General features: G+C 42.0%; 1 protein-coding gene across 3 annotated transcripts in view; it reads left to right on the forward strand.

Moving 5' to 3' along the window:
• efl1 (elongation factor like GTPase 1) overlaps nt 1-9,219 on the forward strand; it is a 289,931-nt gene extending 280,712 nt beyond the window's left edge. For all 3 annotated transcript variants that reach the window (XM_033622163.2, XM_078162279.1, XM_078162283.1), the window contains one exon: nt 7,505-9,219. In XM_033622163.2, coding sequence (XP_033478054.1) covers nt 7,505-7,693 — 189 coding nt within the window. In that variant the 3' untranslated portion in view covers nt 7,694-9,219. The remainder of the gene's footprint in view (nt 1-7,504) is intronic.
• Nucleotides 9,220-24,153: the final 14,934 nt, after the last annotated feature.

A 24,153-nucleotide genomic window follows, 5' to 3' on the forward strand; every position in this document is an offset into this window, starting at 1 on the left:
GATATGGTCCCCCCCTCTATTAAATATGAAAGGAGGCCCCCAAATGCTTGAGCTTTACACTGCTGACTTGTATAATCAGAACAGACATGTCCTGTGATTTTCAGCCTTCTATGATTATATTTACCCTTTACAGCAGGCACATCCTGACAGCTGAGAACATTACTGTCAGGTATTGTCCCCCCTCTATTAAATATGAAAGGAGGCTGAAAATCACAGGACATGTCTGTTCTGATTATACAAGTCAGCGGTAGTGAAATGTGTGTTTCTCTTCTATAATACACATTCTACATCTCGGAGGTGACGTCTTTCCACATATAGGCTGCCTTTCAAATGAGGCAGAGCTCCGTGGGAAACAGTAGGAGATACACAGCCCGAGGGGGAACCGGGATCTGACACAACACCGGAGGGAGAAGCAGGTCCGTGGAGCTGTGCGCTACGGCATCGCTTTGGGTTGTGAGCGCGCATGACGCGTGTCTACGGGTCCATGTCATTGGTTCGACAGCCCATTGGTTTGACATCCCATTAGTCCAACTGTCCGCGGTGCTGAACGGCTCGCGGCGGGCATATGGTGCGCCGCGACCAGCTTGAGGCGGAGCAGGCTCACGGCTTATGAGTTTGTCACTTTCTTTTTCATTTTAACCCATACCATGATCTTTTCCTGACCCTAACCAAGTGGTTTTTGTGCCTAAACCTAACCAGACCTTAACCACAGGGCATCATGATGATTTCGGAACGGACTTCGGAACAATGAGTTTAACATGCTCACACACGTCAGGGTGCGTCTGCAAAAAAAAAAAAAAAGAGCTGCCAGTGGAGGCGGCCCATGGACAGCGGTAGCAGCATACGTGATACCCAGTGGCATGACTGAACACCGGCCCAATAAAAAAAAAAAAAATAACTGAACACCGGCCCTCGCGGCCCAAACATCAGACCGGCCCACTGTCCCAGTCCTCCCGATTAGCCACTGCGGGCCTGCCTTCAAGTCTCAAGCAAGTCCCAAGTCACTGTGGTGAAAATCAAGCAAGTCGAGTCCTTGCTCTAAGTCAAGCAAGTCAAGTCATGTCATTGGTCAGGTCAAGCAAGTCACAAGTCAAATCACACTCACAAACTCATAAAGATAATATAACATAAACTGCACCCACTAACTAAACACATTTACTCAGATACTGTAAGTACACATCTTAGTTTCTTTATTTTCATTTTCATCATTCCGCCATCTACCTCTACTCCACTACATTTATCTGACAGCTTTAGCTACTAGTTACTTAACAAATCAAGATTTTGCACTCAAAACAAATGAAAATGTACAAGTACAGCTGGAACTATGAGTCAATTATTGAATTGACAGAAAATAAATTTCCCACTATTCTGATAATCATCCAAGTTGTTTCATAATGCCTCCATCACCACTGGTGTCCAGCTATCATAAATGCAAAATTAGAAATCATGCAGTTGTTGAATTGCTGTTTGCTAGTCTGAAGATGTGATTTGGAACAACAGGAGGTGAAACCTCAAAGTCTAGAGTTATGAGTTAAGAATCAAAACTATGAGAGCCTGAACCAGAAGCTCTCTGCCAATGGGAACTTTCCAAATCCAGACCGGCCAGCTGTCTCATCACTACAATATCCCGACTTGAGCTTCTCATCCCAGCACAGCTAACACCATTATGTAAAAGAAGCCACACCAGTGTTTAAACCACATACACAGGCGCGGTACGGACGCGGTGCGGAATTTTGCGTTGTTGTGTTCCAATTCTGCGCAGTGTGAACAGGTGTGGGTGAACATAGATGAGAGTAGCAGCAGCAGCGAGCTCAAGCTAACGTTTAACAAACGTCAACATCAACTTTCTTTAGCACTTACCACTCTCACCGCAGCCACCAAGCTGGACAATGGACTGCCAGACGTTGTCCTTTAATTCATTGTTCATAAAATCATCCCGTTTTTTATATCAAAAAGGACGGGTGCTGTGAAACGAGGTTTATCAACCTTTCTCCCATACTGTCCTGTCTGGCTGGATTTTGGACTCTCCCGGGTCTGTGCGACGTCACTATAAACAATTTCATTGGCCCAGCTGTGTAGTTCCGCCGGCGAATTCCGCAGGGGGTCAAAGTCTGGGCGGAAACTTTTTTCACCGCACGAAAGTTCCGCCCCGGTGTGCAAACTTTTGTAAGAACCCATGAAATCAACTTTTATGTTATTCTCGCGGAGAAATATAAAAGTTGATTTCATGGGTTCTTACGGATACGCGCGGATATTCGCCCTCAGTGAGAATGGACTTTAAGGCTCTCCCACTGGGTTGTTGAGATAATCAAACAGGTTTATAAGGTAGCAGGTTAAGCTGCCTGATATGGTGTCATCTATCATTCTACCAGAGTTGTGGCCACATCCTGGGCTGCAAAGAGGGGAGTGCCACTATCTGAGATCTGTGCAGAGGCATCCTAGACAGCACCCTGCACCTTCTCAAGACTTAGACTTACTTTATTCGTCCCAGAGGGAAATTCGTTTCCACTAACTGTACATTTTCCACTAACTGTACAGAGATCGATCACAAATATCACAGGCACAGACATGTCACAGACATCACAAAACATCACAAAACATCACATGTTCATTTACAGAGATGGACTTGATCACCTTAATGTGGTTTCTGGATTCACACTGGCATCAGCTTTTCTACCACTGGCATCTACAATTAACCAGCAGGTGGGGGTCTGGTTCCCCAGTGGCGGTTCTAGCCTAAATGGCGTCCTGGGCGACACCCCCCTATGGCGCTAGATCACAACAGAAGTCATTTAACCCTATGGGCCCGAACGACGCATAGTGTGTCCAAATTCACACCTGTTCTTCTCTATTGATTTTCTCCGCGACCGTGCGTCATAGCGAGAAGCCACACATATCACATGAAACAGCGTGGCTTTCCGACAAGGCCAAGCACTTGTCGGTAGTCCAATGTTTTCACAGCGAAAAAAAATGATAAAGTTACACTAAAATGATGTATAACAGAGCTTTCATGCAGCTTTGCACACACATTACTCTTGGATGGATTACTCGCGAATGCAGGCTCGCACAGAAATGCCACGCATATCACATGAAAGCACAGGAGCAGAGCTTTCCAGGGATAACACACACATCATTGTGTCATCCCATCACGCTGTAAATCCAGATCAATTGTCTACAAAATAAAAACCTGACGAATTTCTTTACAATCCATTATACAGATCTTGTTATCAGTCACTTCATATAGTGAGGAATATCGTATCTTACCACGTCTTAGGCTTGCGTGTGTTTCTCCCTGTCTATCCACATTTGTAGTCCGGCTTTCAAGATGCAAACATCTCCATATTGTCCAGTTGACACTCCATCAAACTTTGTATGACAATACCAGCCACTTCACCTTTGCGCACCCAGACAACTGTAGCCTAATTATGCATGCTGACAGGGCTTAGTCACCATATACATTGAGGGGGACATGTGTCCCCCCCAATGCCCAAAATGCCCCCCCCCCTCCCCCCCCCAATATATAACTGAAACTGAGGAACAACAACAAACTTTTTTTTTACTGCAAACAAAGTGGCAAATATTATCTTGGAGGACATTATTGCACTTGGTTGACTATTTTTCTATTGTCATAGATGTAAATATTGCATGTTTCTTGTGAATGAGTCAATGGAATTTCTTGCAATAATGAAAAAATACTGGCAATCATGTCCGCCTGGCACAAACCACATGTTTTGGACAACTGTGAAGTGACAGAATGTGCCAGCATCATGGTTCTTATATTGCCAGATTCCAGAGAGTCTCCCCTCTTCATATATGGCAGAATATGTCTTCTTCCAACTTGCTATGGTGAGATACATGTAAAAATGTAAGAATTTAGTCACATGGATTTGTTTTTTCATTGATATAAAAATTAATATAAAATACAGGCACATAGAAGGACATGAAATGATGGCAAATCTGGTTAGCCCAGATTGTCCTGAAAAAAAAAGATATAGCATGTGTATGTAGCCTTTATAATGACTGTGATATGAGCTTAAAAGTAAAGGCAGTAAAAATACCCCAAAAATGCCTAGGGCCCATAGGGTTGAGGTTACCTTTCCTATATAACAGGTCTATACCTTGTCCTTTTATTAAACAAACTAAATAGCCTATGTTATTTATCTTATTTTCATGACAGCATGTCATTTCTGTCTCTACATGGTTGCACCTTTACAAATCCCCTCTGCTCTCTGTATCTTGCATGGTGGAGTTCCACCCCAATGCGCGCGCACGCACACACACACACACACAAACACACAGATGAACAAACACAGAGACACTTGCGTGCACTTACAGGTGAGCACACTAGAGAGCCTCGGGCCACATTTTCCTGACCGAACCAACCCGATTCCGACGCAGTTTATTACCTGACATAATTATTGTTATGGATAGTGTGTAACACGCTGCTCGCACAGCAGCGCAGCACGGTACTGTACACCCAGTCCATGGAGCAGAGCCTGTGTTGCGTTCAGGCGTTGTCACGTAAATAACAAATTCCAGCACTTAAATAGGCCATAGCACAACACAGCAGCATGTCAAGTGGGCCAAACCCGCTCCTGCCGCTCCCCCACACGTCGGGACAAAGATCCGCCCTGGGCAAATGCCCATTCAGCCCATATCAGGATCCGCTACTGTGGTTCCCCATGACACTACTGGTATGAATCATCCATTTTGTTTATTGCCACTGGCAGTCAGGAAGGAATGAAACAGAACAGAAGTTACAAAGGTAACTTTGGCTTTGTTTTTGGAATCTGTGAATTCAATCAGAACCTTACCCCTAATTACTAGTGTTCTACTGCATACACTGGCCTTTAAGCCTATAGAGGTTTGTTGGCCAAACTGACAACAATAAAATTAATGCTGTAAAACACCATATTTTTTCTTTAACTGAGCTGACTCTTGTCAAACTCCCTCTTCAGGGTCCCCACCGGTACTTAAAAAAAAACATCAAGGCCTTAAAGTTTCAGAAAATACATACACTAATAGACATGGGTCATTGAAAGTATTCAAATTTATATATTTTGCACAAGAACAGAAATTAAAGTTCTTTTTGATTTTTTTTTTTAATCAGTGTTAGTAAAAAGGCTATGTTCCACTGTCTGTGTCTCCCACAGTTGCGTCATTGTTTCACACCAGCCACCACCTACACAGCACAATTGAGAAGAATTAAAAGAGTCAAGCCTCTCCCTGTCTTTCCATTGTTGCTCATGAGCTTCTGTAAAGGCTGTTAGTTCTCATGTCATTATAAAAATTCTCAGTGTTGTAACAGTGGTTGACCTTAAGCCATGTCTCAATCTATGCCATGTTGGGACTTTCGGTCTGGAAAGTCCTCCAAAAGTCCTTGATGTTTAAAAAGGTGTGGGAACCCTGCTGAACTTGTACCATAAGAGCCAGAACTACAAACAGTACTTCACCGTGACTGACATTTTGAAATAATTCTCCCTTATCAGAGTATTTTTTCTGAATACTGCCACCTCACATTTCTTTTTGAAACTGGTTGTTACATACACTTATTATTAGGTCACACAAACTCAGCAGCAGAATTTCTTGATAGTGCCAGCCATTCACCAACATTAATTTAGTCAGCCTATTAGTCAAGTACTTGCCAGTTGCAGGATTCCCCATGCCCCATGCATCACCCCCCATGGTGCTCAAGCATATGCTGCTCACATGTGGTGTGTGCGGTTGGTGTGTGTCACCTCCTGTAATCCGCCTGTTGTTAGAGCTTGCTCTCTGCCATCTGTCCCAGTATAACCAGAGACAGAGACAGAGACACAGACAGACAGACAGACAGACAGATCCCTACTGTAAGTTGGTCCAGTTTAGTGACAGAGGGAGTCAAGGCCTTTAGCTTCTTGTTTGTTGTAACTACTAGTCAGTTAATCTGTCCTGTTGGGGAACCTGAATGTGTACACCAAGTTTTATGGTAACCCATCCAATAGTTGTCAAGACATTTCACTCTAAACATGAAGTGAAAATTTTGACTTTCTTGTGGCACTAGCTAAAAAGTCAAAGCATCATCAAAATCATCCGATTTTAAGGTGATCTTTACCACAATCTATTTCAATCCATTTAACAAATGACAAGAAATTTAACTAAAAGCCAAAAATGTCAACCTCATGGTAGAGGAATGAAGGACTTTCCCTGACTTGATGAGTGAGAAAGGAGTTTACGTGACCCGTCTCACTCCAAAGTCGTCAAAATCTGGCACTTGGTCAGTTACTTCCGGTGTCACACAGCATAACAGCACATAACTGGGTCAGGTAAAACAACCCTCGGCCTCCAGTATCTTGTAAGGAGTAGAATGATCACGTAGGCAAGTGCTGCAGTGATCACCGTATACATGATAGTCTCTCAAATGTGTCCACGGAAACGAGTGAAACACACTCCAAGCCTGTCTATTAGCTCTCTTTATAATGCTGCAGACTCCTCTTGCAGACTTTACATGATGACGGTGAAGACGTCACATTACGTACGCCTGAAGTCCGCGAGGGCTCAGTCTGCAAGTCCAGAGGGTGGAGATTTGGATTCAGCCTGAGTAGGGCAGGCGAGAGGAGTGGTGGATAGGCCCAGCAACCACTGACTTTCACTTGCGAGGCTGGTGTTTGCTTCCCGTAAGATTGATAAGCCAAACTTTTTTCCTAAACCAAACCGGTGTTGTACCAACGTAGTGCATTTATTTTAAAAGAGACTAATGTAACAGGCTTAAGTTGACACGGTGTCCCAGAATGTCAAGGGTACCCAGGGTACCTTGCACATCGTATGTCGACGTGAAAAGTCTGACCAAGGTTGGAGTGAAAATGTGTTACGTTACACTATTGGTCGGTTGAGTTATGGAGTTTCTCCACTGGCCATTGCTCTTTCAAAATGAACAGGCAAGAACTGTCCTCAGTTATGTCCTCAGGAGGCTTAGTCCTTATTTATAGACTCAAACAAATCTAAACCATTTCATGTTCATACACTTCGTCAGAACATCAACAGATGTTACTGGAACAACTACAGAAAAGAGCAGATGGATATTTAATAGCAAGGAATTCACATTATAGACGTACTACTGATCAGTGCAATAGTTTGGCCATAATTTAGCACACTGACCATACAGGGTCCAGCCTTATACAGTGCGGGTTTTGCTTTAAGGTGTCTTTTAATTTAAAGATTTATGCAAAAGGAGTATGAATAGCAGTAATATACAATGTAATGAATGATATGAACAAGAGTAGACAAAGTCTAACAACTTCAGGTTTAGGCCACGCCCACTTTTGTTGTAATCCAAATACAGATATTTTTGTGACATAAACAAATAGAGAGAGTAGCTTTGCATAATATCCCTAGTAGGGAGTTCTGCATCACAAGTGGGTAAATGTGACAAAAAATCAACCAAAAACAACAAAAATGACATGCACATAAGTGGAATGTTGCTTTCTATCACTAATCATCACATCTCACTGTCTCCTCTGTGCCCCAGGTAATCAGCAGTGATCCATACTGGGTTCCCACCACAGAGGAGGAATACCTGCACTTTGGGGAGAAAGCAGACTCTGAAAACCAGGCCCTCAAATACATGAATGCTGTCCGTCGCCGCAAAGGCCTCTACGTGGAGGAGAAGATTGTAGAACATGCAGAGAAGCAGAGAACGCTTAGCAAGAACAAGTAGTGTGGTAGACACACAACAGATACCTTCAGTAGCAGTTCCTCTAGCGAGGCTGTGAGGCACTGGTGACATCCACCCATCCATTTATCCATCCAAGACTGCACTGTACACCATAGACTGTGCTCCTTCGTTAATGTCATTCATTACAGAGGAACAGATGTTGTGTCCAAATGCAGCAGTCATCCTTTTTTAAAGCTGTCTTCTTCACAGCAGCAGCAGAATTGTAAAAACAAATAGAAAACTGCAGCTACAGTCTTGTTGTTCATCAAGGTTCCTACGGTCATGAAATTCCTGGAGAAGTTATGAAATTAGAAAAACAGTTTCCCAGGCCTGGAAATAGTTTTGAATTAACAGAATATTTTGAAAACATTTTGAATACAAATTGTATGGCTATTGTTTAAAATAAGTTCATAAAAATCTCAAAACATTTATAAAGTTACGCAAAATATGTTCTTTGTATTACTAATGTAAAATCTAGCGCTCCGCTGCATGACCATTAAAACATCACTACTACCACGGGATACACATAGACCAGACCAGCATTGTGTCATCGCTAACCCTGCACTCCCCTCTGGGGAAAAGAAAGGTGCTGTCACATAAGGAAAGAAACAGGAAAATGCTGAAAAGCTGTCGTGTAGCATGTTGATCAAGGCTTTCACACTGAGATGTGAGGCGCATAAGATACATGAATATTCATTGTTAGTGTAGTAAATGGCTAAATGATGATGGTGACAGTTACCACTGAATGATAGCCTGAGTGAGAGGCTACTGTAGTAACGTTACAGTCATACAGTATAGCAGCATCAATGACATTTTTTTTCTTTTTTGATTAAACCATCAGGTATTGTGATCCAGCTATCTATAATATCCACCCACTGTGTTGGGTCATTTATCAACTTAGACAGGAGAAAACTGTAGTGACATGGCATCATTTAGCCTTAATTTATTACAGTATCGCTCAGGTTCAGGCAAAGTTTCAAAATAATTATTAGACATGGTCATAAAACAAATGTTTATTCAACAAGAATAAATGCAAACTTGTCAAAATTATAATCCAAACACATTAAATTGTTGTCACTCAGGCATTACATCTAGATGATCTTTGTTTTTTGTTTTTATCCTCCCAAAAAGGGGCGTGGCCTTGACATTTTTTTGAAGAACCCCATATGTGACGGTCTGGTCTATTGGCATATGCAGCTAGTTGGCAGCAGGAATGGTTAATGAACGAGTGGAGTTGGTAAGCGCTGGCAGTTTACTGAGCTGCAAATGCCTGGGATGGTTGCATCGTATAGGCCTCCCCATTTAAAATTACTTAAATAAAGTCATGGAAATGGGGAACAATATTTTGGAAAAGTTTTGAAAATTATTTGATAAAAATGTGTAGGAACCCTGGTTCATTCAACAATCAGTAATGACTTCTTGCATATTTTTTGTGAAATAGAATATATTTTACAATACACCTATATAGGAGTTTTGATTAATTGAAGAGAATGATACATACATATTGAGAATAAAATCTGTATCCCGAAGTCTTTTCCAGAGTCTGGTTGTTTTCAGTGGTTTTTAAGGCTTATATATGTTCATGCTGAAAAATATCATGGGCAGTAAATTCTGACCAATCAAATGGCCCCATTGGATGGCAAATAGTTCAATAGTTTGGTAAATAAATGTCTTGGAATTTGGATATGGACATTGACAGATTTACTATTGTATGGCATTAATCATCACCATAATCAGGACACATTCACCACAATGTGGTACATGTTACAATATTAAATGACTAATCGTTTTTCATACCTTAAACAACTTTAAGAAAATTATGTCAATGACAAAAACATCAATTTCAAACATACAACATTTAGCTTCCTCCTTAACATATGAGGGCCACTGTTAGGACAGGAGAAATCTGAAATTTTGAAAATAGAGTTGTAATTTTGAGGAGAAAATAGAGTTGTGACAATAAAATAGTTTTACAAGAAAATGGTCATATTTTGAGATGAACATGTTGTGACTACAATGGTACTTCTGCTGTTTGGCCATCTGATGTGTCAGCATGGTCTCTCTCAGACAGAAGCTCTGTGATAAATTGACAGGGTATATAGCAAACTACAGACCTATATCTAATCTTCCCTATCTCTCCAAGATCATTGAGAAAGTAGTCGCTAATCAGTTGTGTGACTTTCTCCATGACAGTAGTTTAGTAGACTTTAGAAGGGTTCTTTATGGAGAGACAGCAGTTCAACAGTAGATACCACATAGAAGTGATACCACTTCAGCTGGGCATCTGAAGATTGAGAGAGAGACCTACTGAAACTGGTAGAAACAGTGCGCACAACTCAGAGTCTCAAAATAATGCTGGGTGCACAGTTGCGATAAAGACTAAACAAAAACAAAACAATGGGACTCATTGATCCATCTTCTTTTGTATTTGCATTGTGGACAGAAAACAAATGCGTTTCAGCGTAAAGCCATCATCAGCCTGGAGAACAAAAGAAATGACAATACAAATCTAGATAACCAGGTGAGACCCAAAGTCCAATCAGTGACAAGACCATATGATTATACAATAGGATCCATGTGTGCCAGTAAGTACCAGTTCTTCATTCATTGAGTGCCGCACCTCCTGTGGACAATATGTCATACCAAGACACTGATAAACTTACCGCGGTGAGAGCTTCCACCCTAGCTTTTTCGAACTCGGACTCTGAAAGCATGTTATTTCCCTTAGATGTCTCCTGCCCTGTGTTGAACTCTCCACTTCTAAGCATCTTGAGCACCTCATGAAAAAAGAGACTCGCATGAGTCTCCACGGCTCAACCTTGTCCCAATACTGGCGCAACAAATGCATCCCGAGGGGTCTCAGGATTAACAATGAACCCACACTAGGTCGACGCAGTAACGACTTCTGCAAGAAATGGTGTGAGGTGTTGAATAAATGCTCTAATTCACAAAAGATGAACTTTCTAAAACGCAGTCCGATATTATGGATTTAAAGAAAGACATGAAAATGAAATTCAACTCCCAGCAACTTTGTGACATTGAAAGCAGATGCTCAGAGCTGATCTCCACATATGAGAAGGAGATTTCAGAAGTGAAGATGAGGAAATATCAGAGAGATACTTTGGACTACAAGAACAACTGGATCTACACATGGCTGTCTGGCACATACCGCCGTCCACACAGATGAGAGGGTTTTTCATCCTTTGATCTGTCCACGGAGGACTCATGAAGCAAGGGCCCATCTACTACATGTGGACCGCACACTTTTTTAGACATGCCCTGCCGCTTAACCAGAGCCACCGAAAAGACACCCGACGCGGAGGGGCGGCAGGAAGCACCACACACACCAGCGGCAGACAATGGGGAAGGACTTGCATGTCATCAATCTCTCCAGCAGGTGCCTCACTCCTGAAGAACGGTCTGTTTTGTCTAAGGGTTTGTCTTTTGTTCCATTCAAGCCTGCTAACTCTTTTCAAACCAGAGCCAGAACTATTCAAGTTCTTTAGATCTGTTAAACTAAGAGCCTTTTTTGACAATAAACTCCCCTCACCCCCTCATATGCAGCATGCCCTTTCTCCTCCTGTTGAACCTATAGTTTTTCTGTCATATTCTGAAACCAAAAAGCACATTCATTCCTCCTGTTCATAATCCCTCTGTAGCCACCTTTTGTAGGTTAGTAGACCAGGAGATTTCATCCAATTAATTGATTTACATATTAAACAATTGGTATATCAACTTACCTCAAAGACACCACTGACTTCCTTAATAAGATTTCTTCCATTTGGGATCAGGAACAGATATATTATGTACTATGGACATTGTCAGCCTTTACACTAAGAGAATCACTGAGAGGGAATCAGACCCCCACTACTGTTTTTTTGGTAGAACTTACCCAGCTTGTTCTCAACAAGAATTACTTCAAATTTGAGGATTCTTTCTATTTGCAGTGCGAAGGAGTCAGTATGGGTAGTGCATGTTCCCCTAATTATGCCAATTTATTCATAGGAAAATTTGAATAGGAATATGTTTATACAACAATCCTTTTTTCTCTCTGTTGAGATGTTGGTTTCGTTACATAGATGATATATTTTGCATATTTTCGGGTACTGTTGATGAACTGGAGGCTTTCAGTGAACATCTAAATTATTGCATGCCTACTATAAAATTTTCAGTAGGACCTAGTAGAGATTCAGTGTCATTTCTTGATGTGCCTGTGAAGAAAACAGAACTTCTTAACACTAGTATATTCAGAAAAGAGACTGATAGAAACACATTTTTATACTTTAGTAGTTACCATCCTCCTAGTTTGAAGAAAGGTCTTCCATACAGTCAGTTATTGAGAACTAAATGAATCTGCAGCAAGGACAGCGTTTTTGAAGAACAAGCTATTGATTTGTGTAACTGGCTCAGAGATAGAGGCTATAATAATCATGTGCTCAGAAAGAGTTTGGATAAAGTGAAAAATAGAGACAGGAAAACTTTATTAACCCCTAAATCTCTCTCTAAGAGGGAGGAGCAGGAGGTAATTTCCCATGTTTAAACTGTGCCCAGTGCAATGCTATGATCAGAAGGGATGTTTTTTTACATCCCCACACAGGCAAAAAGTTCAACATTACGAGTAGGATCTTCTGCAGAACCAAATTTGTTGCATATCTTCTGAAATGCCCTTGTGGATTAGCATACATTGGTAAAACTAAATGAGAGTTGAAAACTAGGGTTTCTGAACATAAGAGTAGCATAAGGAAAAATGATGAAAAATCTCTGGTGGCAAGACACTTCCATTCAGCCGGCTATGGTGTTTGTTCCCTTAAATTTCAAGGTACAGAAATGATACATCTTGCAAAAGAGGTAGCAATAGGGATAGACTTCTGTTACAGAGAGAAACATATTGGATCCACACTCTACGTACAAACTGAGAGCCCAAGGGGATTTATTTTTTATTTATTCATTTATTATTCTTTTTTTTTTTTTTCATCATTTATTTCTGCATAATCTTTTGTGGTCCTTTTGTACATTTTGATTTCCCATTAAAATTTATATAGACACATTTATCCTTTTCTACTATTTAGATACTCTATTGTGCTGTCTGGCTAGTATTAAGAGGTCGACAAGGTCAGAGTGGGTCCCTTTTACATCTTATTTATTCTCATTGTATCTTAGATTTTTTGTCCTTACATTTTTCCTATACATTTTTTCTACATTTTCTTACATTTTTTTCTATTTACTCGAAGAATTCTTAATATTTAATAGGGTTATTTAGCTCTTAATTAAAACTATTATTAAAATTAATTTTAATATTTAATATTTAATTTTAATTAATTTTTCCTGGACATTTATCTATGCTCTTTGGTCTATACTTATTAATCAGTTTCGATAGGGTCACATAGCTGTCTTTTTTTTTAATTTTATTTTATTATTAAAGTAAAAAATGAAAGGTTGCCATTTTCTTAGAAATCTCTGACCATCTCCCCTGAGTACAAATCTGATCTTTTCTGATTTATAAATAAAATCATGTCCTTAAGCCATGCAGAAAAAGGGGGTGGTGGAGATAATAATAATAAGGCCAGCATATCAATTTCGATTGAATTAATTGGGAGAGGGTCAGCCGGCACTCCAAAGACGGCCAGCAATGGACAGGGCTGTACTGTTGTATTTAAGACCGCTGAGAACACATTAAAAATTGAGGACCAAAAAGATCTGAGCCTTGGGCAATGCCAAAACATATGACAGCGGTCACACCTAGAGTCAGATTCAGGGTAAATGTCTGCCAGTTTGGCTTTGCTGTAGTGCACTCTATAAACCAGCTTAAGCCTAGAAGAAGAGTTTACCCTGTTCAAGGCTCCTTTCCACCATTGTTCTGTCAGCTCTACACTCAGTTCCTTTTCCCACCTAGCTCTTATCTTGGTAACACAGTTTCCAGTCAGACGCATAATATTATGATAAATAACTGATATAAGCCCCTTCTAATTTGATGGTAAATTAAAAAATCTCTCCCTTGCAGATTGCTGAGGGAGCACAGGAAATGAGTCAAACTATTTACAAATGAAATGGCGGATTTGAAGGTAGCGAAACAAGTTAGAGAGAGGCAAGCCAAATTTAAGATGTAAAGACTCAAAACTGGAAATGTATTATCGTCATACAGATCATTAAAACAGGTCAGACCTAAATTGTTCCACTGTGCGAAAGTTGACTCTAGAATAGAGGGGATAAACAGATGGTTATTAAGGTCAAGGTCACATTTATTTCTATAGCACATTTGAAAAGACAGAAGTCACCAAAGTGCTTTACACAAACACTGTGAAAATTACAATACCACATAAATAGAATGATAAATACCAAAATATAAAAACAGATACAAAATACAAAAAAAAAAAAAAACAGAAACAAATATAAAAACAGACAAACAGTTAGAAACAACATCAATTACACATAAAAAAAAAAAAAAAACCTGAGACAGAACATACGTATATTGCACAGAGTCAAGTCTGGCTCACAACGGGTTCAAAAGCTAATGAGAAAAGGTGAGTTTTTAACGATGATTTAAATCTTCCCAGGGATTCTGCATGTCTAACATGCAATGGCAAGCTATTCCAGAGCTTGGGAGCAGCCACTGAAAATGCTCGGTCGCCTTTAGTTTTAAGCCTTGATCTGGGCACTTAAAGCAGCAGATCACCTGAAGACCTAAGGGCTCTGACTGGATTGTGAGTTTTTAACAGCTCCGCCAGATACTGAGGGGCCAATCCATGTAAGATTTTAAAAACAAACAACAGAATTTTGAAATGTATTCTAAAATGAACAGGAAGCCAGTGTAAGGACATCAGAACAGGTGTAATATGGTCCCGCTTCTTGGTGCCAGTCAGGAGGCAAGCTGCTGCATTTTGGACTAGCTGCAGGCGACGAAGGGAGCACTGATCTAAACCAACATAAAGAGAATTACAGTAATCAAGTCTTGATGATATGAAGGCATGAATGACCCTCTCCAAATCCTTGGAAGACAAATAGGGCTTAACTTTAGCTAGCAATCGAAGCTGATGAAAATAACCTTTCACAACCGTGCCAATTTGTCTTTTAAGATTTAGATCAGTGTCCAGAGTCACACCAAGGCTTTTGATCGACCCGCTCATATTTGTGGTGAGGGTGTTCAAATTATGAAAAGAGTAAGTAGAACATTCTGCATATCCAAAGACAATAACCTCAGTTTTTGTATCATTCAAATTAAGGTGGCTTTTGCTCATCCAAAGCTTTATGTCAGTCAGACAGGCTAATAAGGGATTCAGCGAGTGCTCAGAGTTCATTTTTAGAGGGAGATAGATCTGTACATTGTCTGCATAACAATGAAATGATATATTATGCTTACGAAAAATGGACCCAAGAGGAAGCATATACAAAGTAAACAACAACAGTCCCAAAATAGACCCCTGAGGCACCCCACAAGTTAGAGGAGCCATGCTAGAGGAGAATTTACCCAACATTACAGAGAAAGTCCTGTCAGACAAATAGGACTGAAGCAGCATGAGGGCCAACCCCCTGATCCCCACATACTGATGTAGACGCGACAACAGGGTCCTGTGATCAACAGTATCAAATGCTGCAGTCAGATCTAAGGTCACCAAGACAGCAGCACATCCTGAATCTACAGTTAAAATGATATCATTAAAAACCCTTAGAAGGGCTGATTCAGTGCTATGGCGGGGCCTGAAGCCAGACTGAAACTTCTCAAAAATATCATTTTTCTCAAGATAAGCTAACAGCTGATTAGCCATTACCTTCTCTGGCACTTTTGATAGAAATGACAATTTAGAAATAGGCCGAAAATTGGAGAGGACAGAGGGGTCAAGATTGGGTTTTTTGAGAAGCGGCTGCACTATAGCTCGCTTCAGCGGAGCTGGAAAACACCCTGAAACAAAACAAGCATGGACCAACATTAAGACAAAAGAACCAGTGGTGTTGAAAACCTTCTTGAAAAGGCTGGAGGGGATGCTGTCTGCTGGACAATTTGTGGGTCAGAGCTCGTTCACAACATCAGATAACTCAGACAGTGGTATCAGCTCAAATTGGTCAAAAACAGCAGAACACATGGGGGGGGGGGGGGCTAGGGGGAGGTCAAGAGCAGCAACCGGTGAAGTTGACCGCAAAGTAGAAATTTTTTCCACAAAAAAGTTTAAGAAGTCATTTTAACCAGTAGGTGTGGGTATAACTGGGTCAGTATTGACAGGGTTAACAAGAGAATCTAGAACATTAAATAAAACCTTGGGCCTATTGATGTTATTGGAGACAAACTTTGAAAAGTAGTTGGCTTTAGCAGCTTTCACCGCATTCTGATACTCTAGTAAGCAGTCACGCAAAATATCAAATGACACCTGTAGCTTGTCTTTCTTCCATTTTCTCTCAGCACGCCTACAGGAGCGCCTGAGAGCACGGATAGAGTCATTGATCCATGGTTCAGAGGGAGCCTTGGAGCATTTGCTCCAAAAGGGAGCAATAGCGTCCAAAATGCTAGTGCACTTAGATTCAAAGAAAGCTACAAGATCCTCAGCACTAAAAACACAAAACTCATTCATCGTTGCATTCACAGATGCATCAAAGATTGTGCAAAATTGAAGTGAGGTATATCTGAATTAATAACACGGAACTGACGTGTAGGAGGACAAGCACTAACACCAGAGGAGGGGACATTAGCAGAGAAAAGAACAGGCAGATGATCAGAAATACAGGCACTGTCACAAATCTCATTTATACTAACAGGCAGGCCATGGGATAACACCAGGTCGAGTGTGTGCCCCTTTTCATGTGTTGAATCAGAGACCCACTGGGTAAGATCAAAGGATTCAATAAGAGAAAGAAATTCCTTAACCAGTGGTTTATCCTTACAACATACATGAATGTTAAAATCTCCTTGGATTAAACATTTGTCATAGGTCACCAAAATACTAGATAGGAAGTTTTCAAAGTCCTGCAGAAAGTGTGTACTATATTTAGGTGGACGATAAACCACTGCAAATAACATGGGAGGAGAAGAGTTCATTTCAATCAGCTGCAACTCAAAACTGGAGTAGGTGGCAGATGAAATTTGTCTACAGTAGAAGCTGGACTTGTACACATACGCAGCCCCCCCCCCCCCCTTTTGCCTGTAATCCGAGGGGAACTGAAAACATTACAGTAAGGAGGGAGAAGCTCGGAGAGGGACACGGACACCCCAGCTTGAACCCAAGTTTCTGTAATGAACATCATATCTAGCTCACGGGAGAAGAAAAATTCCTTTAACACAAAGGTCTTGTTTGCCAGTGACCTAGCATTGATTAAGGCCATGTTCAAAGTGATATGATGTGAATTCACAGGAGGCTGAGTACTGATCTTTACAAGGTTATTCAAAACAGAACCATTTGGTCTAAAATTACTTCGAAACAGCGGAGCCCTTGGCTTGTTTATGACTGTAATATTTGCATTTGTATATTTACCAACTGAAGTGACATGTAAAGAATTGCTCAAAACATTAAAATTGGTAGAACAACTAATCGACTGAGTTTGTTGGTCATTAATATTTTCCTCTGTAGAGACAGCCTTCTTGCATGATGCAGAACGGTTAAACTTATTAAGTGTAACAGAGGTCAAGGTGTTGCAGACCTGAGAGTAATTAACCACATCCAAGTCTAAAATAGCAGAGGTGATGACTGGGGTGATGGAGGAGCTGCCAATAGGACAGTAGGGGGGGCTAGCGATAGAAACAGTTTGCTCTGATGAACTCGAAGAGGAGGAGGGGGAAGTCAGTGATTGTGTAACGTCAGATGTAAACAGTCAGTTCCATGTGGCGAAACGCACAGCGTGTTGAATGTTGACAGTCAACATTTGATTGCCCAGTTTATTTGGGTGGATTCCGTCGTGACTGAGCAGAGGCCTTCGATTCCAGAAAAGATTAAAATTGTTAATAAAAGTCACATCATGGGCCCTGCAGGCGGACAGAAGCCAGTAATGAAGGGAGAGGACTCTACTGAAAAGGACGTCGCCGCGAGAGAGCGGTGCAGTGGGGCCGGAGATGAAGATGGATTTGCCAGATTGTTTTAAAAAGTTTAGAAGGTGGATAAAATCGACCTTGGTCGCTTCAGACTGTTGGCGAGCAGTGTCATTAATCCCCACATGGATGATGAGCCGTTTTATGGAGGTCGGGAGTGATGGCAGAATATTCTGGAGTTTTTTTTTAGGATGACGGGGACAGTGGCACTAGCATTAAAAAAACCGAACACTCCTAATTATTGAATCACCAATTATCAGTGTGGTGGGAGGAAAGAGTGGACAGGGAGATGAAGGCTTTGTGCTACCAGAAGGAGACGGCGCCCTCTCAGCAGTCGCAGAGCTGGGCGAATTCACCTGTTGGGGATGAGCAGGCTGGACAGGCGGGTGCTGTGGTGATGTGGAGCGGTCCGACACCGGGAGCTGTACACCACTGGACCGCAGGCAAGTCAAGCCGCTGGAGCGTCTGTTCACTGCCTCAATCAGCAGCCTGCGGCGGTGGGAGGAGGACTTCCCCGGCTGTTTGTTTTGCCGTCCCACGGTGGATCTAGCGGACCGGGTAGCCACGCGGTCAGCATCCACAACAGGTGTCGCAACGACAGCAACAGGCGTAGAGGAGGCAGGTGAGAGAGGCGCAACAGCGGCAGATGGAGCGGTGCCACCGGCCACAGGTGAGGGAGACGCAGCAGCGGCAGGCGGAGCGGTGCCAGCCGCCACAGGTGAGGGAGACGCAGGAGGAGCGGTGCCCCCGGCCACAGGTGGAGGAGACGGAGCAGCGGCAGGAGGAGCGGTGCCCCCGGCCACAGGTGGAGGAGACGGAGCAGCGGCAGGAGGAGCGGTGTGGTTGGCAGCCGGTGGAGGAGACGGAGCGGCAGCATGACGGGCCGTGAGAGCCGGTGTGTCGGATTTACTCGCGACCCTGTTAACTGGCGACCTTCAGCCGAATGTGTCTGTGGTTGTCGTAGTGACAACAGCTGTTTTCAACCAGGAAGAGAAGACGTAGCTGTCCTCACAAAGCCTCTTTATTTAGTTTTTCATAACAATATCAAAACATAGCCGACCTGATCCGTCTTTGGACTCTTGTTGGAGGAACCCAGTCACGGACCGACACTCAGTCGCGGTTTGAATCACACTTGTTATGACGGAATGTTGAAAACAGGAAGAGGCCAAGTTGCTTTTCCTGTAAATTTAACTCCTATCTGGAATACATTTTCTAAATAGGCCTACAGTTTCGTCTCTGGTGCCTGCCTAAATAAACATGTGCCATATTAAAGAACCGTTCAGCCCTGTGAAACGTAAAAAAGAATATTTTCACGGGATTCGAACCCGCTTCATTATGGGAAAATAATTAAAAGTGCACAATTAACGTGGTGCGCCACTATGACAACATTACCTCACCGACAGATCCATTAAAAATCCGACAACATACAGCCAGCTATGTCTTAAAATTGGGAGGCAGCCAGATCAACTTGTGACCACACTGTCCATGCACTGAGGAACATTTTACAATCTCACTGCTTTCCAATACAAAAACCAGCGGTTTTAAATCCACTTAATTCATAAACCTAACGTTTATTGTTGTGCTACAGGTCGATAAAGCCAATATTCATATACTCACGTGGAAATACTTTATTTTAAATTAAATTAAGTTGTCACTACGACAACCACAGACGCATTCGGCTGAAGGTCGCCAGTTAACAGGGTCGCGAGTAAATCCGAAACACCGGAACAGCAGGTGCATCGCCAGGATGCACCAGAGCCTCCTCCATCAGGATGGCGAAGCGGTTGGAGAGAGCCACAGGTGGGACTTGCCTCCCATCCGGATCTCCCTTTCGACCACGGGACGCCACTGCTGCAGGGCAGCTCAGACAGCTTTGGAGTGGAGCTGTACACCGGGACCATGGGCCCACTTCCTGAGCCGACCTCCGGCCCAGCTGACGGCGGCGTTGTGATGTCTTGGTCCGCGGCAGCAGCAGTGTTGAAAATGCCCGGTGTTCCTACATCCAGCAGTCCTTCGGAGGGGAGCCCATCAGTCTCAGCTGCTGCACCCTCTGGACGATCCGACGCAGCATCAGCATACAGCGAGGGCAGCCAGGGAAGGGTGGTTACAAGAGCCGAGGCTATCACTGACACTGAGGAGGTGGGTGAACAGGCCGCCGTCACAGCAAGACCGGATGACCGGAGAAAGGAGATCTGTTTTGACTGGGCAGCAGCCATGGCTATGTATCCCTCGATCATCCTGTTCTTTTTCCGAAGCTCTGATTTCAGCCTCTGGATGTCCTCCCATAGCTGTGAGTACTGACGTGTGCAATCTATGCACACAGACATTAAGACTGAGTTCTGTTCATAAATAGCCTAAGTCATAAAACTGCACGAAACAGGTTTTAAAAGGCCCGGGCCTATGTGCTCGCGCTTCCGTGTTAGCACTTGCAGATGACAGATCCGAAAAATAACTTACAATCTTCGTCCGATGGCTAAGATTCTTCATCCAGTTACAGGGTATGGATCAAAAAGCAATGATTCAAACGTGTACCGACGGGATATGGGTAATACGTGGACGAAATTAGTTAAAAGTTCAAAAATCACAGCGCCTCCGAGACGAGCTTCTTGTGTGTAGGCCCTAAGATAGATGCTGAGTGGAGTTTAAAGTGACGGCGGATCTGTAACCAGATCTTTAGAGAGACAGAACAATGGGATTAGAGGAGAAACGAGATGGTGAATAAGGAAGCAAAGAGTATACATTAGAGCTGGCAGAGAGGATGAATGGCATGACTGCACCTCCAAAAAATTAATTTTTGAATGTTGGTAGCCCAATAGTAATACGTGAAGTTCGGAAGTGAAAGGCCGTCCGACGCCTTAGGTCTCTGTAGTATGGTTCTACTTATCTCCTCCCCCCCATATAAAAGCAGATACGGATGCCTGGTCTACTGTGCGAAAGTAAGAAAAGAGACACTGAAAGACATAAAAATTTGGGCAAGAGCACACATGAATCCTACTGTATAATCATATGGTCTTGTCACTGATTGGACATTGGGTCTCACTTGGTTATCTATATTTGTATTGTCATTTCTTTTGTTCTTCACGCTGATGATGGCTTTACGCTGAAACGCATTCGTTTTCTGTCCACAATTCAAAGACATGGTATACAGCATTGTGCATTGATTTTTTTATTTGCAGTCAAGAGAAAGTGCAAATACAACACAAGCAAACCAGTGAAAAAAAAAAACAATGCTCAAAATTTGAGCACATACTGCCAAATGAATGGAACCTGTCTGGATATAGAGACAGCTCCTTGTAAGTCATCCTACCCTTATCCCCCTATATTTAGATGTAACCGTCACAGGGTCAGTGTTGATGGGAGGTTTTTATGCATGTTGTAATAACAATTTGCGGCATGTTTTAGTTCATTTATTTATTGTGTTTTTAAGTTGCTGTGTTAGTTTTAACCTCTCTAACCCCGCCAGGACACCGACGTCCTCGCTCCCCCCCTCCTCTGTTAAATGGTATCTCCCAGGCACACTACGTCATCAAACCATGTGATGTTTGGTATTGCTGGATTCAGGAAGCTCTCGACTTTTCAAAAATAACATTTCTTTTATTTATTATGTATTTCGCACCTGCAGAATGAAATTCGTTCTTTTCTGTCACCAATTAATGCTAAACAATATAAATCTGAAGTATGAAATAGATCAAAATATATACGGTGCACACTGTTTTAACATCTCCTTGCTTAGTGTAATATTAATTTGCCTGACGCGGCTGAAGCTGTGAGTGTTTGGTCACTAAGAAGACTGTTAAGAGTGGGTCAGCTCGATCTTACAACTCCTTCTTAGTGAAAGATCTTCTTAAACTAAGAGCAATCTGGGAAACGCGGCCATTATCATGTCAACATACAGGGAAAATGTGTCCAGAGTTTATGACATTTACTGGGAGAGCTAGAGCCATTTGACTAAAGCTGACGTTATTACTGCTGTAGCATGATGTTATTAGGCAATAATAACACTACAGTTTAAAAGGAGATCTTGCCAGCTTTATACAAGTTTATGTTGGTCACCGATCTAAGAGGAAGTGACAATGGTGGCTCATGGAATCCAAAACGTTATTGCAAGGGAATGCAAAAGTATTGCGAGGGGACGCAAAAGTATTGCGAGGGAATGCAAAAGTATTGCGAGGTAATGCAAAATTTATTGCGAGGGAACGCAAAAAGTATTGCAAGGGGACGCAAAAGTCAGTCCAAAAAAAATCTCCCGACTTGACCTTTAAGGGGCTCTGTAGGCTACCGCCCAGGAAGACTGTGAGTATTTTTTAACCCTGTGTGCGGCGGGTACTGGAGGGTCGGCTGCGGGGCCAGGCAAGGGGTGTGATTTGGGGCTGTTCTGTGTCTCCACGGTACTGGTTCCAATTTGTTTATTCCTCTAGGATGAACGGAGCAGCGGAGGAGGTGCTGCAGGAGATGGATGGCCGGGAGCTGCCACGGAACAGGGAGGAATTGGCTGCTGAGAACCGTGGGCGTCCCACGTGGGCTAGTGACTCCACCGGAAGGGGAAATGACAAAGGACTGGCAGAGGGGTACTGCGAGGACTTAATGGACTTTTTTGGCATCATCTGTTTTTTTTTTTTACCAGTGTGACTTATTGTAATAAATCTGTTAACATTTACCCTTGGTCTTGTTTTTAACTCTGCTCATCCCTGATTTTAAAGAACCTGTAGGCCTTTTTTTTAGAGTGGTGTTGGTCTTTTAATCTGTTCTTATAGTATTTTTAAATTATTTTTTAATTACTTTTAGTTATTCTTAAAATTGGTCTTAATCTATGTTTATTAGTTATTATTATTAGTATTTCAAGGGGTCGATCTGTAGGATTTGAATTGACTCCAGGCCATGCAACATAACCCCCTCTGTAATCACCAACATTTTGATTAATAACTGTAATTCTTAACTTATTTTTTTCTGAATAACTTTAAGACTACAATTGTAGACTTTAATTATGTAACTCCATTACATGCAAGTAGGCCTAGTTACTCCCCAAAACTGATCATTCACTAATCAGGACAGTTCCTTCAAACCATACCATAATATTACCACTTTGGATTATGTCTTTGTCTTTGTCTTGTCTGTACTTGGTTCTGATTGGCTGATTTTACTGCTGGGAATGTAGCTATTTGAACATTGATTAGAAAATATATTAGCCTGTTTGTATTTATTACAGGTACTTTTCAATGAGTAAAATTTATTTCTCTTTAATTTGGCAAAAGACTAAAGCAATTATGGTAACACTTTATAATACAGTGTGCGACCGAAAACAACACAATGGAGTTTTTGAGCCCTCAAAATATATATCCAAGATCCTTGCGGTGGTACATCAACTCACAATAGGTTGGATGACACCCCCGTCATTACTTGAGAGCGTCTGTTTCGCTTGCACTGGCACTATGCAGTTTTGGGGTTCGGGTAGGAACCCGGGCACAAAAAGGACTACAAAATTTGGCTGCTTTATGGCATACATCATATCCCCCTCCTCTCTTTGATTGATTGAAATTTTTATTGTTAAAACCAAAAGGACGAAAACACAATAAAGCCCGAAGGCTTGTTTCCATTGTGGTCCTTTGGACATAGAACATGTATGGACAGGAAACAGAGACAGTACAACAGCCAATATATATGACAAAGACATTACAATACAACAGCCAATACATAAGACAGACAATACATAGACATCACAGCATAGAGAGAAGACATTAAGGAATAGCATATCAAAAATACATGATTTAGCTAAACTCTATACTGTTGTGGCTGATTTGTTGTTAGGATACATTATTCATCATTCAGTTTTTTAATCTGGTTTAAAACTTGCTAAGGAACTGACTAATTTAATATTTGTAGGTAACCCATTCCACAAGACTGCTGCTGAATATAGGAAGGTATTTTTCCCCATAGAAGTCCTAAAACGCCAAGGCACGAAATCAGTAGAGCTGCCCGTAGTGGAATACCCATGAGTGTCCCCAACCCTTACAAAATAGTCCCACAAATATTTTGGAACTGATTTGTTAATAATCTTGTGAACTAGGCACAACTTGAACTGGGTTACTCTCTCCTCTACTCTGAGCCACTTAAAACTGATGAAGTGAGCAGGAAGGAGGTGGGTTCTGGGATGGAGTTTGAGTATTACTCTAATTACTTTGTTTTGAGAGGTCTGAAGTTTCTTTTTAAGACTCATCGAAATACTAGAGAACCATGATGCAAATGCATAGTCAAAATGACATTGAACGAGGGCCCTGGCCGATATTTTGAGGGTAGGTGTATTTACGAGGTGTGCAATTCTAGCAAGAAATTTAGTTTTAGAGCTTATCTTTGCTATAGCTTTAAGGGACATACTCTCCCCTGACAACCTGTTGTCTAAAGTACAGCCTAGGTAGGTGATAGTTTCCTTGGCTGTTACTTCTGTCTCACCTACTAC

The sequence above is a fragment of the Epinephelus lanceolatus genome, chromosome 2 (assembly GCF_041903045.1).
Source record: "Epinephelus lanceolatus isolate andai-2023 chromosome 2, ASM4190304v1, whole genome shotgun sequence".
In the NCBI taxonomy this organism is placed as follows: domain Eukaryota; kingdom Metazoa; phylum Chordata; class Actinopteri; order Perciformes; family Serranidae; genus Epinephelus; species Epinephelus lanceolatus.